Source organism: Protopterus annectens, chromosome 9.part0 (assembly GCF_019279795.1).
Source record: "Protopterus annectens isolate FY-2018-M chromosome 9.part0, PAN1.0, whole genome shotgun sequence".
Taxonomy (NCBI): Eukaryota; Metazoa; Chordata; order Ceratodontiformes; family Protopteridae; genus Protopterus; species Protopterus annectens.
The window spans coordinates 1,893,197,806-1,893,216,340 of NC_056743.1; the positions used below are offsets into that span (position 1 = coordinate 1,893,197,806).

General features: G+C 41.5%; 1 protein-coding gene across 1 annotated transcript in view; it reads left to right on the forward strand.

The window, feature by feature from the left end:
- The window catches only part of TNFSF14 (TNF superfamily member 14), a 473,762-nt gene that overhangs the window by 278,480 nt on the left and 176,747 nt on the right, over nt 1-18,535 (forward strand). The window contains exon 2 of the mRNA XM_044084711.1: nt 15,063-15,099. Coding sequence (XP_043940646.1) covers nt 15,063-15,099 — 37 coding nt within the window. The remainder of the gene's footprint in view (nt 1-15,062; nt 15,100-18,535) is intronic.

Consider the following 18,535-nt stretch of genomic DNA (forward strand, 5'->3'; position numbering starts at 1 on the left):
TAACCATTACCTTATCCAACCTGGTAATAGGGACATCTCTGTGACTTACAATGGAGTCTCCTATGGCCAAATATTGGGTCGTGGAGGGTTTTATCTTATGGGCTTGGTAGCTGAGGCACAATGAAGTGTGGCTTTATGTGTTGTGATGGGAATTGTGTTGTTTGTGTGTATGCAGAGTTTGTGAGGACTGGTCTTGAGAGGCCTTTGAGGTTTGGGCAAGTTAAATGTGAGCAGCTCTGCAGATGTAGGTTTATTTGGATAGTAATTTGAGGGTGCGGTGAGGGATGTGTGTGAGTTGCTGACAACATGTTTATTTCTTTTTGTGCCTGTGTATGAGAGTCTAGCCTCCAGTGTCAATATGTAACTACATTTCTCACATACTGTATTTGTCTGTTGAAGAATTAAGTGGTTGTCAGTGTACATAAGGCAATTGTTACATTGTCACAGGATGCCCATGTCCAGTAAGCTGGATGCAGCGATAGCAGGGAAGTGCTCATCCATGGTTGCAGGTCCTAATGTGTTTTGAAGGGATAGGAGTAGAGAGTGTTTTTAACTATATGAGGAAATGGTGCTTTCTTGGTATAACCTGCAGCTAGTCTAACCAGCAATGCTGTCCGGCTCTAAACCAGCTGCTAGTAAAATGTAGAAAAAACAATACTGGCACCTCCAGGTTCACACTCCTTTATTATGAAACTAAAAATTAAGCACTTTCATCTCTGACAATGGAGACTTCATCAGAATAATGAAGTTAGGAGTCAAAAGCATTTTATATAACCATTTTAAACATGATAGACAACTCATTCAACCAATCCAAACATTAAATGTCACAAAAAAGTGGCAATGGAGGCAGAGTGTGCCCCATATATGCAAACATACTATTATTGGGTTGGGAAACCTCATTTGTGTTTAACTGCCCTTACTGGAATAGAATAAAAATATATTCAGGATGTTTGGATGACATTTTGTCCTTTGGAAAGGTACATGTGAGGAAGCAGAAGAATTTGTTAAGTATTTAGGAGATACAACAGAGTTTTGAAATTTACATACCATCATGACAAGAATGGAATTAGTTATTTTGATATATATGTATCCCATTACAATGATGGGTTTAAATCAAAAGTTTATAGAAAAGTTACCCTTTGTAATTCTTATCTACACTTCAGTAGCAGTCACCCTATATCACAAAAAAGAGTATAGTAAGAGGACAGGCTGTAAGTGTGGCAAGGATGACATCTCATAGAGAAGATGTGTTGGAGGAACTTGAGAAAATTAGTGAGATGTTTCAAGAGAGAGGTTACTCCAGGGACTGGTTGTTAGAAATAACAAAGGAAGTGTATTAGAAATTGGGTATTATTTTTAAACCCCTACTAGGTGTGGGTTTAGAAAAAGAAAGTCACACATAACTTGTCAATAAAGATGAATACAAAAAGGCATGTATACTTGAATACAATAATTTAACAGGTGAAATTAAAAGAGTCTTTCAAAAAATTGGAATATTTTTAGGGTGAACAATGAGGTGTTAGAAAAAGTGGGGGAGGGTCTGAGATTTGTTAATAAGACAGCAGCAAATTTTAAAAGGTTGTTTGAGCATAAAATACAGTCCAGGGTAGATTCTGACTGTGGAACCAAACCGTGTGGTGCTTGCCATGAATGCACTTATATAAATGAGGAAGCTGGTATAACATTGAATAACAGATTGCAAAGTGAGATTACATTTCAGAAGGGAACTGGTGCTACCAGTAGACTGGTATATTGAACTACTTGTTCCATGTGTTGCTCATTCTGTGTAGGCAAGACCAAGCATCCCCTCAAGAACAGAATATATGAACATAAAAATGATATAAAAAAATAAAAAACAAAATAATGCTTTGTTTAAGCATGCCTTGAATTGTTTGAATTTTAAAAAGTTTGTGTTTGGTATTTTGGAGCATGTAAAACCTGAACCTTGGGGTAGTGACTGGAAAAATTTGGTAAAGAAAAAAGAAACTGAGTGGCAGATAAGATTGGCAGCTATGTCCCCCCCCCCCCAGGAATTAATAACTCTAGATCCATTATTCCTACGCTACATGAAAAAGCAAACAAAATTTGATTTGTTTTGTTATGGTTTTTGACAGAAATATACATATAAATATAAATATGTATGTATAAAAAATACTAAAACCCCTTTATGAGAAATGTTGTAATAAGTTTTTTATACTGGTAAAATATTATATTTTCTTATAAACAAAATGGGGGTGGGGTTTTTTAACAGTCTATTGGGAAGTTGCATCTTTGCGATATTTAATGTTTTGATTGGTTGAATGAGTTGTCTATCATGTTTAAAATGGTTATATGAAGTGCTTTTCACTGTTAACTTCATTATTCTGATGAAGTCTCCATTGGCAGAGATGAAAGTGCTTAATTTTAGTTTCATAATAAAGGAGTGTGAACCCGGAGGTGTCTGGATTGTTTTTTCTACATTTTTCTAAACCAGTTGCTGTCTGAGCAGCAATAGTCCTGGGTGCTATAATAAGATAAGGTAGAACTAAATGCTCCTATAATAAGATAAGGTAGAACTAAATGCTCCTATAATAAGATAAGGTAGAACTAAATGCTCCTAACTAAATATATAAATGCTGCTCACCATGCAAACTAGTTACCCTGTGAGTAATGCAGGACTGAGGTGCAGTTCCTACACGAAGGATTAACACAGACACATGACTGGTGCCAAAGCCATGGCTTAAAGTTCAATGCCAAGAAATGCAAAATAGTATCCTTTGGGAAATCAGCCACCCTGAGAAATTACTCCATCAACAGCACATGTGTAAGAGTAGATCCAGTAGTCTATGGCTATGAGAAACATATGCAGTGGTATTTGTGAACCCCCTCATGGTATGGGGTGACTTGGAATTTTGACAGGTTATCACTTAGTAGTAGGAAGTTTGCCTTAGAATAGATCCTAAATGTTACAGGATTAGCTGTGGTCACAGAATTGATTTGTATTTCAAAGGAGACAGCTTTGTGGTCTGACCTCACCAGTGAGGACACAATACTGGGAGTGGGTACAGTGAGTACCCGACTATGTGTGCACCACTGGTGGGTGTATGGACAATCTGGTCTATGGTGTTTCTGTTTGCAAAGTCCATGATTCTCTAAGCCTGTATGTTTGAGATCATATACAAATTCTAGTTTATAGTTAGGAAATTTAAGTTGCCCATGAATATGGTAATGGTTTGAATGGTCAGGGCCTCCAGTGAGTCCAAGTACAACCTAAAGGTTTCTTTGATCATAGAGAGTCATCTACTGCTTGCAAAGTATGATGTGTGACTTTGCTTTGGAAATCTGGACATGGAGAAGCTCAAGCACTTCCTCCTGTTTGAATAGTCTCAAGATTGGTCAGGGCGTGCAGTGAGTCCAAGTACAACTTAGAGGTTTCTTGGATCATAGAGGGTGATCTACTGCTTGCAAGGTATGATGGGCAACTTTGCTTTTGGAAATCTGGAGATGGAAAAGCTCAAGCACTTCCTCTTGTTTCATTGGTCTTGAAGTCAGTTTGTTGTCGATATATATTGAGGCATTTCCACCTTTGGTCCATACCTGTTCAGTAGCTGGCTTAACATGTGGAAGGCATTGTAGCTCTGCACTGCTAGGGTGCTCTCTGTGGCTTTAAATCATGTCTCAGTAACCACACTGATATCCACATTCTCCAGGGTGAGCAGAGCCTTGAAGAAGTGACGTTTCTTGTTCAGTCTCCTGGCATTGAGCAATAAGGTTCCCTATTATGTTGTCACAGATGCAGATTGTCAAATGCATCTTTGTCGAGCAGTAAAGGGTGAAAAGGCAAAATAGTGAAGTGGATATTCAGCAAAATCTTTCTCTGGGAAAGAATTTGTTTGGCTGCTTTTGCTACTTTGACTTTTCGGCATTGTAGTGCAATCTCGGAGTTGGTATATTTAAGTATGGGGGTATGGGGGGCAAAGCCCCCCACATTAAGTAATGTTTTACTGGGTTTTTGTTTTTGTTATTTGTTTTGGAACCGTGATTGTTTTGCATTGGAAAACAATCGCTGTTCTAAAGTATCGACATTGTAAGCTTTCACTTACATGGGGTCGATTATCTGTCATTCACTCTTCTGAGCATGCGATATGATAATATAGACCCGAGCAATAACACCGTTAGAATCCCTTGAGTTGTTTTTCTATGTCAGAAGGTTTGTCCAGAGTTTGGCATTGCCTAAAAATGCACTGTGGGGGAGGAGAATATTTTACTTAATATTCAAAAGCCTAGGAGGGACAGGTGCAGACTATCCCTGGGAAAGCAGCATGATTGTGGACCATTTCCTTCCATGTTCACAAATATTGTACCTCCCTGAAATGACACTAGAAACTAAACAAAGTACTTAAGTCAAACATCTTTTGTTCATATTGTGTCATCATCTTAGGTAATGGTAGAAATGCCAAGGACATACCAACCAGGGAAACACAGTCTTGGAACTCCATAATATTAATTCATATAGACTAGGGAAGTATGTCTCAAGTGTTTTCCACCCATATGGACTAGGACTGAATCATTCTGGTATCTGTGGTGACTGCCCTAAGGCTAGAATAGCACAGGATTTTTTTTTTACCCACCCCAGCTTCATAGGTCCTGTGCTGTGCCCTCACCCTCACGACTACATGTTACTAATACAGAAAGCTGTTTGATGTCTTCAATGGGGCACTTAATTTGGCATCTTATCCTCCAGCCATCCCCTCTCTGTTCACTACTGAACACAGGAACCATTGTGAGCTGCATAAGACAGAGCATATGTTAGGGCAAAATTTGTTTTGCTAAGGCCAGCTTGGAGACAAGCTTATCCTGGATAATCATTTCTCATTTCAGCAGACAGAGGTCTCCTGGAAAGAAGGTATGCTCTTCTCTCAAGAGATCTCTGGTGAACAAACCATCCAGCTGGTACCTTCTGAACAGCTGTAGAGTTATGCAGGCCAGATTGCCTGGACATAAATCCACATTGCCTGGCCACAAACAAAGATTTGTTTTCTGAGGTCTGTGATTTAGCTGTTCTGTTGTTTGTTGGCAAACTTGCCTCAGTTATACCAGGCTTCAAGCATGCTATGTCAGCATGGTATTTGGGCAGTCCTATGAACATGCTACTGTCTTCATCATGATGTGAATTCCTCTTACCTATTTATGGTGACGTTTTCTGTATATGCATGAGTACTTGTGACTTGGACCCTCCTGTGTTAGGGTGGTTTTGTCCTACCTAAATGAACTGAGTGCATCTATTTACCAGACTGTTGCTACGTATCCTTGCGATAGAGTTTTTTATCTATGCTGAATGAGGCATTCATTACTGCTATCCTGTGAATAGGCTACCTAAGACCCTAATAATCTGAACAGGTGCTGAGCCATCTCCAACCTTCATTTTGGGTAAGTTTTGCAGAAGATTGTTTAGTAACGGTTTGACTGTTACTCATGAGACAATGACTTCTTTCACCTATTCCAGTTTGATTTTTATTCTAGACATATTACTGAAACAACCCTTACTTGTGCCTCCTACTTCTCTGGCATACACTATCAGTAGTGTTGCGTTGAATTCTTCTGCCTCTTGCTGTCTTACTTGCACTGTCCTACAGGTTTCCATACTTTCCATACTAGATGCATTATTATTGTTATGCACATATTGTTATGCTGAGTACATGCAGATTCTACCTCTCTTTTCCTCAGGAATTTGTTTATTATGGTGTATTGTTGGGGTGCTTACCTATAGCTAAGGTGTACTACTCTGGCACTGATCTTATGTTGGGGTGTACTGCTGTAGTACTGGCCTTACTATGGAAAAAAAAAAAACTTTTCTAGAATCTCCTTGTGTTCTGACTGAGTGTGCTTCTCAGCTGAAAAGTATATTTTTTGGCAGTTTTTAACTGTCCAGAGTTGAACAAAACAATAATTGAATTCAGTTCAGAATACAGTCTGAATAAATTGCCTTTATTTAAACTGTATGTACTTTAATATTGCTACACACTCAAGTGTGCTAGCTTGCACTGCACTTTAATTGTTTGTAAGCTGTTTTAGTTGCTCTTCTGTAAAAATAAATTCTAAGCTTGTTTCCTTTCCTGCCTTTTCTATAACTAGTCTAGTCCAGATACAATACTGTATCTAGGACTTTTTGTAAACTTCTGAGTTCCCCAAGCCTTTCTGTGTTGGAGAGAAGCCTTCTAGCTTATCAGTGGGAGTGGTAAGCACTAGGTAGCCTATCTACCACAAAAGGAGTGGTTTCTGGCCCAGAAATTGTAGTTCATTGGCCTTTTGGGCAGTTTTCCATCTCTTTCAACTTTCTGGTTTAAAAGTCTGCATTTGCATTTGTTTTCCACCTTTACTGTAACTAGTGTAGTCCAGATACAGATATGCTGTATCTAAGACTGTTTGCAAGTTTCTGAATGGTGCCAAAGTCTGCTCTTCAATTTTTCCCTTAGATAGTTCTCTCCTCTCCTGCACTTTTACTAGATTATTAGTTTAGCACTTTACCAGACTTCTTGTAGCAATTATTGTAGCACACAAAAGTGCTACTAGCACTAAACGTTCTACAAGGAAACAGCTGCAGTACTTATTATTAATGCCCAGCCCTTCAGGCATGTTTAAAGGTCAGTCCCCTGTGCTTTCTCCTATTAACCTGGTGAAATTGAGCATCCTGAGGCAATGCAGCAACTGTCTCATATACACTGACAACCCTCTCCTCTTACCTCCCAACACTCAGACTTGCAAGAGATGCGCTTATGTATCCAAATTGGAAGCCATGCACTCTCCAACCAAGACCGAAATAGCTGGTCAAGAGGAGAAGGTCAACACTTGCACCACACCACATGGAACACATAGCTCTTTAGAACACACACCAGCACTGCCTTTACATAAAAACACAAACCAAACACCCACCTTCACAGAGGCTCTCAATAAAAATATATCCAAAGAGCAGAGACCTCCAAGACAGAAATGCACTTGACCACCACAACACAACACTAATCATGAGACACCTAACTTTCCTAAACAATGTGCCACTCAACTAAAGCTCCTAAGACAAAACAGCATGCCCAACACACTAGTCATAGGTGACTCGATAGTGAGGCACACTGATGTCCCACTCACTAGGTTGAATAAGGAGAAAGTAACAGTCAGCTGCCTGTCAGGTGCCAGGATTCACCACATAATCCATGCACTCAGGTCCCTCAACAACAGGGACAAATATGACTCTGTCATTGTACATGTAGGTGTGAATGACCTGAGACATACCTCCCTGGACTACATAAAAAGAGACATGGAGGAGCTCTCGGATTATGTAGTCAGGTGGGTATGACCCTAGCCCTGAGCAGCATCCTCCCATCACCCAGAGTGATACCACAGTACAAGCAGAAAATGACTGATTTTTACTATTGGCTAAGTTTCTGGTGTCATTCTAAGGGGATCCAGTATTTGTCTGCCTGGGATGACACGATTAACAAACCTCGATACTTTGCCAGATATGGCCTGCATCTGTCACCCATGGGCTTTTGGATACTGACCAGGCTCTTGCCACATCTATAGTGCATTTTTTAGGCAGTGTTCCAAAGACCAAATTACCACAGTAACAGCTACAAACAAATGCAATCTGTGGGTCATGCTGCTCAACGCTACAAGTCTAAATCTCAAAATGCACTATCTTGAAGCACTCCTTAAAATGTGCTGTAACAGAGACCTGGTTCAAAGCAGCAGAAAGCAATTCTACACTACCAGGCTATAACTCATTCCACACCTTTTGGCCCCAGAACTTGGACCAAAGCTCCAAAGGTGGTGGTGTTTATATTTTCATAATGGACGTGCGCACCTCCAGACTGGTAGCCCAATATAATGCATCAGAGATACTTCCAGTGCAGCTAACACTGGGTAAGACAGCATTTCAGGTCATAGCCTGCTATAGGTCCCAAAACATGTCCCAAGACTCACATGCCACATTCCTAAGCACCCTGGAGAATATTAGGGTCCAGCCTAACACTCTCATACTGGGCGACTTCAACTACCCCTCCATTAACTTGAAAAATTACTCATGTACCAATACACGTGCCCAACATTTCCTGGAATTCATTAATTCAATGCACTGGACCAGCTTGTTCTTATCCTCACTAGAGGTAGCAACATCCTTGATCTCGTCATTACTAACACGGGCAACCGTTGTTCTACACCAATAGTCAATTCCTCCCTGGTTAGATCCAATCACAAACTAATCACCTTGGAAATCCACATGCCTCCCACCCCCACTCCCGTATAGGTAACCACCATGAAAACTTCTCCAAAGTTAACTTTGGGCTCCTAAAAACAGAGGTGGCTAACTTCACGGCACCCTTGCAAATAGAGAATAGTTGCATGACTGCTGAATCATACACCAATGCACTGTACGAACACATACACAGATGCATGGATCTTGCCATACCCAATAGAACCAAGATGCTTTCCTCCAAAAAAAGAAAGCCAATCTGGTGGTCCCCTGCCATAAACAAACTCTACAACAAAAGGAGGAAACTGATGCGGAATAAGGTGAAGTCCCAAGACTGGAAAAAAGTTGAGATCCTCATCAAATCCTCTAAAGCCAGCTATGAAAATAAAATTGCAGCAGATAGTAAAGACAACCACAAGGACTTCTATAGCTATATAAAGAATCTCCATGGCAATATCCAGATTTGCTCTGAGATACTGCACAATGGTACCTCCTATACCGAGCTAATAGATATTGCCAATATACTGGCCGACAGATTGAGTGCCAACTTTACCCCTCTCTCCACCCCCAAAGGACCAATCACAGTACCAGTAGATTGCCAGGCACCCAGTATTACTGCTGCACAGGTTAAAACAGCACTGTCCAAGGCCAAGAATACAGCTTCTATGGGACCTGACAATATCCCTGGCTGTGTTCTACATGGACTATAAAGTGAACTGGCACCTCACCTATGTGTCCTGTTCAATCACAGCCTCAACTCAGGTTTTGTCCATACTGAATGGCGCACTGCGACAGTCATCTCTCTCCACAAAGGAGGAGCAATTGCAGACCATGGGAACTATCACCCCATTAGCCTGATGAGTCTGATATGCAAAGCTATGGAATGCATCATCATCATGGACCTAATAAGCAAGGATATAGGCAGTCTACAAACTCTGGATCCTACACAGTTTGGTTTTGTGAAGGGTAGATCATGCCTACTCAACCTGGTCAACTTCTTTGAGTCAGTCACCAGAGCTGTGGATGAAGGCAAGGAGGCTCATACAGCCTACCTTGATCTTGACAAGGCCTTCGATACCATTCCCCACTCAGGAATCATAGAAAAACTCACTAAGTTGGCATCAACCTCTATATCTCTAGGTGGGTTGCAAACTGGGTGACAGAAGAACCCAGTGTGAAAGCAGATGACTCCAAGACAGACTGCTGACCAGTCATGAGTGGAGTCCCACAGGGCTTGGTCCTGGGTCCTCTCCTGTTTCATTTCTACTTCTCTGAAGTCTAGGCCAACACGAAGGGAGTCTGGCTGACAGAGATCACAGATGATTGCAAGTTGGGAGCTATTATTAACTCCCCAAGTGATGTTGATATCCTACAGAAAGGCATCTCTGAGATCAACCACTGGTGTCAGAACCATGGCCTTAAGCTCAATGTGAAAAAATGTGTCGTAATCCCCTTTGAGAAAAATCCGGTTCCCATGAATTATCACATTGATGGTAGTCCACTGAATACAGAAGGCGTTATAAGAGATCTGGGAACACAGGTTGACAGCAACCTCTCTTTTGACCACCACATTGCCACTGTGGTCAGAAAGTCCTTCCATGTAGCACATCTCATTACTAAGGGTTTTGCATCCAGGAAGAAAGACGTCATTGTCTCCCTCAACTCTTCGCTCATTAGGCCAGTCATCGAGTACAATGCCCCATTTGGCATGTACCTCACTAGACACCTGCAACAAGTGGAGAGGCCACAAAAGTACCTCACAAAGAGGGTCCTAGGCCTTAAACACTTGTCCTATATGGACAGACTCAAAAAACTCCAACTATTCTCTGTCTCATATCACCTACTTAGAGGCGATCTCTGCTTGACTTACAAAGCCATGTCTGACCCAGCTCTGTTAGAAATGCTACATTTAAAGAAATCCCAATCCCTCCACACCACATGCACCAGATACCTCAACCTCAATACCACAATTAACAGAACATGCTGGAGGGACAGGTTCATAACCCAGAGACTGTCCATGCTATGGAATAGACTTCCCATACATGTCAAACAGAGCACCTCACTGGCCCTCTTCAAGAGGAATCTTGATGAGTGGATGGGAAATAGAAACTTCACCCAGCAGATCACTCCAGTGGCTCTACTCGACAGAGGCACTGTAAATTAAAGTTGGGTGGCATGATGCCAGGGTAATCCTATGGGCTAGGCTTGTAAACGCCCCAGGGCCATTAGCCTAGTACACACCTATGTACCTATGAACCTATGTACTGCTGTGGTACTGACTGTAGTCTGGGGTGTACTGCTGTGGTACTGACCTTAGTTTGGGGTGTACTGCTGTGGTGGTGACCTTAGTTTGGGGTGTACTGCTGATGTACTGACCTTAGTTTAGGATGTACTGCTGTGGTACTGACCTTAGTTTGGGGTGTACTGTTGTGGCACTGACCTTAGTTTGGGGTGTACTGCTGTGGTACTGACCTTAGTTTGTGGTGTGCTGCTATGGCATGGACCTTAGTTTGGGGTGTATTGCTGAGGTACTGACCTTAATTTGGGGTGTACTGCTGTAGCACTGACTGATGTTTGGAGTGTACTGCTGTGGTACTGACCTTAGTTTAGGATGTACTGTTGTGGTACTGATCTTAGTTTGGGGTGTATGGCTGAGATACTGACCTTAGTTTGGGGTGTACTGTTATGGCATGGACCTTAGTTTGGGGTGTACTCCTATGGCATTAACCTTAGTTTATCATGTACTGCTGATGTACTGACCTTAGTTTGGGGTGCACTGCTGTGGTACTGACCTTAGTTTGGGGTGTACTGCTATGGCATTAATCTTAGTTTGGGGTGTACAGCTGTTGCACTGACTTTAGTTTGGGGTGTACTGCTATGGCACTGACCTTAGTTTGGGGTGTATTTCTATGGCATGGACCTTAGTTTGGGGTGTACTGCTATGGAATCAAATTTAGTTTAGGGTGTACTGTTATGGCATTCACCTTAGTTTGGGGTGTACTGCTATGGCATTGACCTTAGTTTGGGGTGTACTGCTATGGCATTGACTTTAGTTTGGGATGTACTGCTGTAGTACTGACTGAAGTTTGGGATGTACTGCTATGGCATTGACCTTAGTTTGTAGTGTGCTGCTATGGCATGGACCTCAGTTTGGAGTGTACTGCTATGGCATTAATCTTAGTTTGAGATGTACTGCTCTGGCACTGACCTTAGTTTGGGGTGTTCTGCTATGGCATTGGCTTTAGTTTGGGATGTACTGCTATGGCATTGACCTTAGTTTGGGGTGTACTGCTATGGCATTGACTTTAGTTTGGGATGTACTGCTGTAGTACTGACTGACGTTTGGGATGTACTGCTATGGCATTGACCTTAGTTTGTGGTGTGCTGCTATGGCATGGACCTTAGTTTGGGGTGTACTGCTATGGCATTGACCTTGGTTTGTGGTGTGCTGCTATGACATAGACCTTAGCTTGTGGTGTACTCCTATGGCATTGACCTTAGTTTGGGGTTGTACTGCTGAGGTACTGACCTTAGTTTGGGGTGTACTGCTATAGCATTAATCTTAGTTTGAGGTGCACTGCTCTGGCACTGACATTAGTTTGGGGTGTACTGCTATGGCATTGCCCTTAGTTTGGGGTGTACTGCTATGGCATTGACCTTAGTTTGGGGTGCATTGCTATGGCATTGAGCTTAGACTGTGGTGTGCTGCTCTGGCATGGACCTTAGTTTGTGGTGTGCTGCTATGGCATGGACCTTAGTTTGTGTTGTACTCCTATGGCATTGGCCCTAGTTTGGGGTGTACTGCAGAGGTACTGACCTTAGTTTGGGGTGTACTGCTATTGTATTAATCTTAGTTTGGGGTGTACTGCTGTGGCACAGACCTTAGCTTAGGATGTACTGCTGTGGTACTGAAGGGTGTAATGCTATACCATGGACCTTAGTTTGGGGGTGTACTGCTCTGGCACTGATCTTAGTTTGTGGTGTACTGCTATGGCACTGACCTTAGTTTGGGGTGTACTGCTATGGCATTGACCTTAGCGTGGAGTGTACTGCCATAGTACTGACCTTGCCCTACGATGTACCATTGTGGTGCTTGCTCTCACTTTAAGTACACTGTCATAGCTCTGACTCTTAGTTTCTGGGGTACCACTGTGGCACTGACCTTAGTTTGGAGGTAGTTCTGGTTTGATGCTGACCAGTAGTTTCATTGCACTACTGTGTTGCTGAGGCTTAGCTTGGGGTGAACCTGAGGTGTACTTTACTGATGTTGACCCTTACCCTGAGGCATTGTGCTGGGATGTTAACCCTAACTCTGGGAGAGCTGTTGTAATACTGGCCCATTCCTGTGGTAGGCTACTGAGGTGCTGTCCCTAGTTTTGTGTGCACTGTTGTGGTACTGGCCCACTCATGTCACAGGCTACTGAGCTCCTGTCCCTAGTTTTGTGTGCTGGTATGTACTGGCCCACTCATGTTGCAGGTTACTGAGCTCCTGTCCCTAGTTTTGTGTGCACTGTTGTGGTACTGGCCCATTCCTGTCACAGGCTACTGAGCTCCTGTCCCTAATTTTGTGTGCACTGTTGTGGTACTGGCCCACTCGTGTCGCAGGCTACTGAGCTCCTGTCCCTAGTTTTGTGTGTACTGTTGTGGTACTGGCCCACTCATGTCGCAGGCTACTGAGCTCCTGTCCCTAATTTTGTGTGCACTGTTGTGGTACTGGCCCACTCATGTCACAGGCTACTGAGCTCCTGTCCCTAATTATGTGTGCACTGTTGTGGTACTGGCCCACTCGTGTCACAGGCTACTGAGCTCCTGTCCCTAGTTTTGTGTGCACTGTTGTGGTACTGGCCCACTCATGTCTCAGGCTACTGAGCTGCTGTCCCTAGTTTTGTGTGCACTGTTGTGAAGCTGATACCCAGGTTGGCATGTGTTCCTGCGGTAAACAAAAATAAATGATGCTCTATCCTTAGCCTGTTTCTTGAAGTTAAAAGCATTAACAGATAAATGAATTGATATACATTTTTTATATGTATTTATATAATTTTACATTTTATATGTACATATGTATATGTTTATTAATAGCAATTTAACCTATACTATTTTGACAAGGGCACGATTTTTGCGGATTGGTGTGTTATTTGCTGTACATTTTAGTGTGTTTTTTATCATGACATGGGTTCTATGGTTGAATTGTACAGTGACTGTTGAATATTTATGAACTTTATGAATATTCATTCTATGGTTCTATTTTATTGGTTCAATGTTAATTGGGGGTGGATCTGTTTGTTTAAATTGAGCTTAGTAACAGTTTTCTAATTTCTTTGAAAAGGTCTCTGATTCACCAGAGATGAAAGCGCTTGGAATACTGTTTATATATTTTGGATTTTTATGTGACTACACCTTTCCTGTGTTTTATGAAATAAATTCTTGGATAAACTGTGAGTCGGCTTTTGTAGCTGAACCCAGCGCTGCTGTTTTTGTCATTTGGAGTTTGTGTGGTTATCTGGGGTATACCATATATCATTCTAGTCTGCACCTTCCTTTTGTGATGCTGATTCTTAGCTTGGTGCAGATCTGTGGTGTTAATACCTTACAGAGAGCACATAGCTTTGTTACTGGTGCTGAATTGGGGTATACTACTGTGGTGCTGACATCTGGCTTGAGGTATAGTATCAAGAAGCTGTCTCTTAACTTGGGACATAATGAGTTCACATTGACCATCTGTCAATGAGAATGCACTGACCATCCATCAATGAAAATGCACTGACCATCCATCAGGGAGCAAACACTAACCATCCATCAATGAGTCTGCATTGACCATCCATTAGTGAGTATACAATGACCATCTATCAGTGAAAATGCACTGACTATCCATCAATGAGTCTGCATTGACCATCCATTAGTGAGTATACAATGACCATCCATCAATGAGAATGCACTGACCATCCATCAATCAGTCTGCATTGACCATCCCTTAGTGAGTATACAATGACCATCCATCAATGAGAATGCACTGACCATTCATCAATGAGTCTGCATTGACCATCCATAAGTGAGTACACACTGACCATCCATCAATGGGAATACATTGACCATCCATCATTGAGTACACACAGACCATCCTCCTCTGTACTTATAGATTAAGGATCGTTTTAACTCTCTTGTCTAGAAATACTAACTCAGAAGGTGAATAGCAAACTAGTATGGAAGGACTACCTCCATATCATACATACTAAACTGAATACCTCTGTGTTTTTAATGTCTTAATTTCTTGCAATTGTCTAAGCTAATGTATTAATATACATCTATGCTGAGCAGCAAATTCTGTGTACAATCTTTTATTTCCTTAAGAACAGAAGAGAATTATTTTATCCTAAGAAAATATTTCCTTGACTCTGAGGCCACGCAGCTTCAGATTTAGAATATATTCACAGAACAGGTATGTGACGTGTGACGACAGGTCCTACTCCCTTACAAACATGAAGGGGTGGAAGATGGTTTGCCTCTTTGCTCAAAATAGGGTAAAATTGACATGCTGTACCCTTAAATTTCATTTGAAACACTGAAACTGATTTGGTGAGTGTCCTGGAGTTTCAGTGAGTTGGACTTGGGACTTGGTCAGTATGTTATCAATAAAACGGTCCTATACAAATGTTTGACTTCACCGTTTTCTCTAGTACTGGTTCCATAATGTGCCTTTTTATTTTGCATTAGAATTTGAGTGATTTCTGTGTAACATATTTATTCTGTTACACTTACAGAGTATATTAACGAATAGTGAATATAAAAAGAATAACTGGACATCAACATATCTTCTAAACAGTTATTTCTTCTGTTTCAGACTGGAGCAAACGCAAGCTTTGAAAAAATTATTCAAGGTACTCATTTAAATTTCTAATAATATACAGTAAACTGTCTCGTCAGAAAGTGAGTCGAGTACTTTTATTTATATTTTAAATAGAGAAATGAACTTGCCACTGTATTTTCATTCATTTATTTCTAGGTAACATATATCCCATTTCACACTCTATTGCATTTAAGCAATAAGTCAACACTGAAACTGAGACTTGCAGATTTAACTGTGGCTCATTGGAATGTAACCACAGCTCATAATAATGTGGGTGAATATCAGAGCTGCTTTGTATCCATTAAATGTCACACTTGTATTCACAGATTCATAAGTTCTTTAAGTTTATAAGCAGTGCTAATCCATGGACTATAACCACTTTGTGAATGTCCACCTTTATATGACACATCCTGAATGCAGAAGGGAAAAACATGTCAGGTCTGGGGATGACTTGACAGGCACCCATCCAATTGTAAGACTTTGCCTCAAAGGAAGTGACGGTATTTATCTGCCCTTGTAGCATAGCTTAATTATTGGTTGATGTAGGTTAAAAGCCTTAGATTAAATATTCATGGAGTCGTTGGATTTCTTGAGGTGTAAAATCTCAAAGTTTTCATGGAGTGTCATATCCTTAACAGCACAGAATTCTACACCTCAGTCACTGCAACAGATAGAGTACAGGGGTAGACCTTGTCTGTCTTGGTAGTTGAGAATCTTTATGCACTGTGGCGGAAGGGTTGAAAAATCACCAGTTAACGTGGCTTCCCCTCAGCAGCCCTCTCATTTTTTGTCAGTTACACTGATATTGTTTTGTCTGATATGTTGTTACCTTAGTTATATTTCATACAGTATGAGTCCTAGCTAAGGCTGAGCTTAAAGTTAGGTATGTGGACCTAACGCCCATTATTTTTAAGAAATAACCCTAACTTGTAATGGCATATATATAGATGCTCCTGCAATCATAGTGTGCATTAATCTAAATGACAGCCACTGTCTATACAAAAATTTAGGAAAAAACAAGTCCTTATAAACTAAGTGCTTGTTCTAGGAGATACATAAATGACCTAGGGCCAGATTCAGGAAGGCTTACACGGAGTTTAAGAGTAGTGTAAGCCTCCGTGTAAACCTCCTGATTCAGCAACAGCCCAAATCTCCGTGTAAGAGACAGCTAACACGTCTCTTACACGGAGTGGGCGTGAAATGCTCAATACCTCATTTGCAGCTCCAAGATATGCAAATGAGGTATGTGAGCGATCCACGAAGCCAAACCAGTCCGTAGCAGACGTGTTAGCTGCAGAAATGTACTCAGCTGACAACTGAGTACATTTCTGCAAAATTAAAAACGGAGCTATGTCAGCTCAAATAAAGGGTGCATTTGTTACAGTAAGCATGCCAATGGCCAAATATGTGGCCATTGGCATGAAAAAGTGTTGCAAAAAAAAGTTATATAACTTTTTTTTTTTCCACGGGATTTATGTGTTTAACTGTAAGCACACCAGCAAAGCGGGTGCGCTACCTAAAACTGAAAACCGAAGCTTATAAGCCCACAATTGTGGGATTTATGTATTACATGAAATGTCAATGGAGGGACTTGCAGAGCAAAAACAATATGGCCTCCGTTTAGTGGTTGTCAAGGGGGGGAAGCTCCGTAAGATATGTAACTAAGCATTACTAGGCAATCCTATGTAAATGAGGGTTACAATACTGAATCACACTGCCACATAGGTAATGAGCACTTTCTGAGTAGTGTAAGAGTTAGAGATGGGGAGGAACAGAGTAAGAGGTAGGTGACATCATGGGGAAGTTGACCCTGAGGCATTGTGCTGGGATGTTAACCCTAACTCTGGGAGAGCTGTTGTAATACTGGCCCATTCCTGTGGTAGGCTACTGAGGTGCTGTCCCTAGTTTTGTGTGCACTGTTGTGGTACTGGCCCACTCATGTCACAGGCTACTGAGCTCCTGTCCCTAGTTTTGTGTGCTGGTATGTACTGGCCCACTCATGTTGCAGGTTACTGAGCTCCTGTCCCTAGTTTTGTGTGCACTGTTGTGGTACTGGCCCATTCCTGTCACAGGCTACTGAGCTCCTGTCCCTAATTTTGTGTGCACTGTTGTGGTACTGGCCCACTCGTGTCGCAGGCTACTGAGCTCCTGTCCCTAGTTTTGTGTGTACTGTTGTGGTACTGGCCCACTCATGTCGCAGCTACTGAGCTCCTGTCCCTAATTTTGTGTGCACTGTTGTGGTACTGGCCCACTCATGTCACAGGCTACTGAGCTCCTGTCCCTAATTATGTGTGCACTGTTGTGGTACTGGCCCACTCGTGTCACAGGCTACTGAGCTCCTGTCCCTAGTTTTGTGTGCACTGTTGTGGTACTGGCCCACTCATGTCTCAGGCTACTGAGCTGCTGTCCCTAGTTTTGTGTGCACTGTTGTGAAGCTGATACCCAGGTTGGCATGTGTTCCTGCGGTAAACAAAAATAAATGATGCTCTATCCTTAGCCTGTTTCTTGAAGTTAAAAGCATTAACAGATAAATGAATTGATATACATTTTTTATATGTATTTATATAATTTTACATTTTATATGTACATATGTATATGTTTATTAATAGCAATTTAACCTATACTATTTTGACAAGGGCACGATTTTTGCGGATTGGTGTGTTATTTGCTGTACATTTTAGTGTGTTTTTTATCATGACATGGGTTCTATGGTTGAATTGTACAGTGACTGTTGAATATTTATGAACTTTATGAATATTCATTCTATGGTTCTATTTTATTGGTTCAATGTTAATTGGGGGTGGATCTGTTTGTTTAAATTGAGCTTAGTAACAGTTTTCTAATTTCTTTGAAAAGGTCTCTGATTCACCAGAGATGAAAGCGCTTGGAATACTGTTTATATATTTTGGATTTTTATGTGACTACACCTTTCCTGTGTTTTATGAAATAAATTCTTGGATAAACTGTGAGTCGGCTTTTGTAGCTGAACCCAGCGCTGCTGTTTTTGTCATTTGGAGTTTGTGTGGTTATCTGGGGTATACCATATATCATTCTAGTCTGCACCTTCCTTTTGTGATGCTGATTCTTAGCTTGGTGCAGATCTGTGGTGTTAATACCTTACAGAGAGCACATAGCTTTGTTACTGGTGCTGAATTGGGGTATACTACTGTGGTGCTGACATCTGGCTTGAGGTATAGTATCAAGAAGCTGTCTCTTAACTTGGGACATAATGAGTTCACATTGACCATCTGTCAATGAGAATGCACTGACCATCCATCAATGAAAATGCACTGACCATCCATCAGGGAGCAAACACTAACCATCCATCAATGAGTCTGCATTGACCATCCATTAGTGAGTATACAATGACCATCTATCAGTGAAAATGCACTGACTATCCATCAATGAGTCTGCATTGACCATCCATTAGTGAGTATACAATGACCATCCATCAATGAGAATGCACT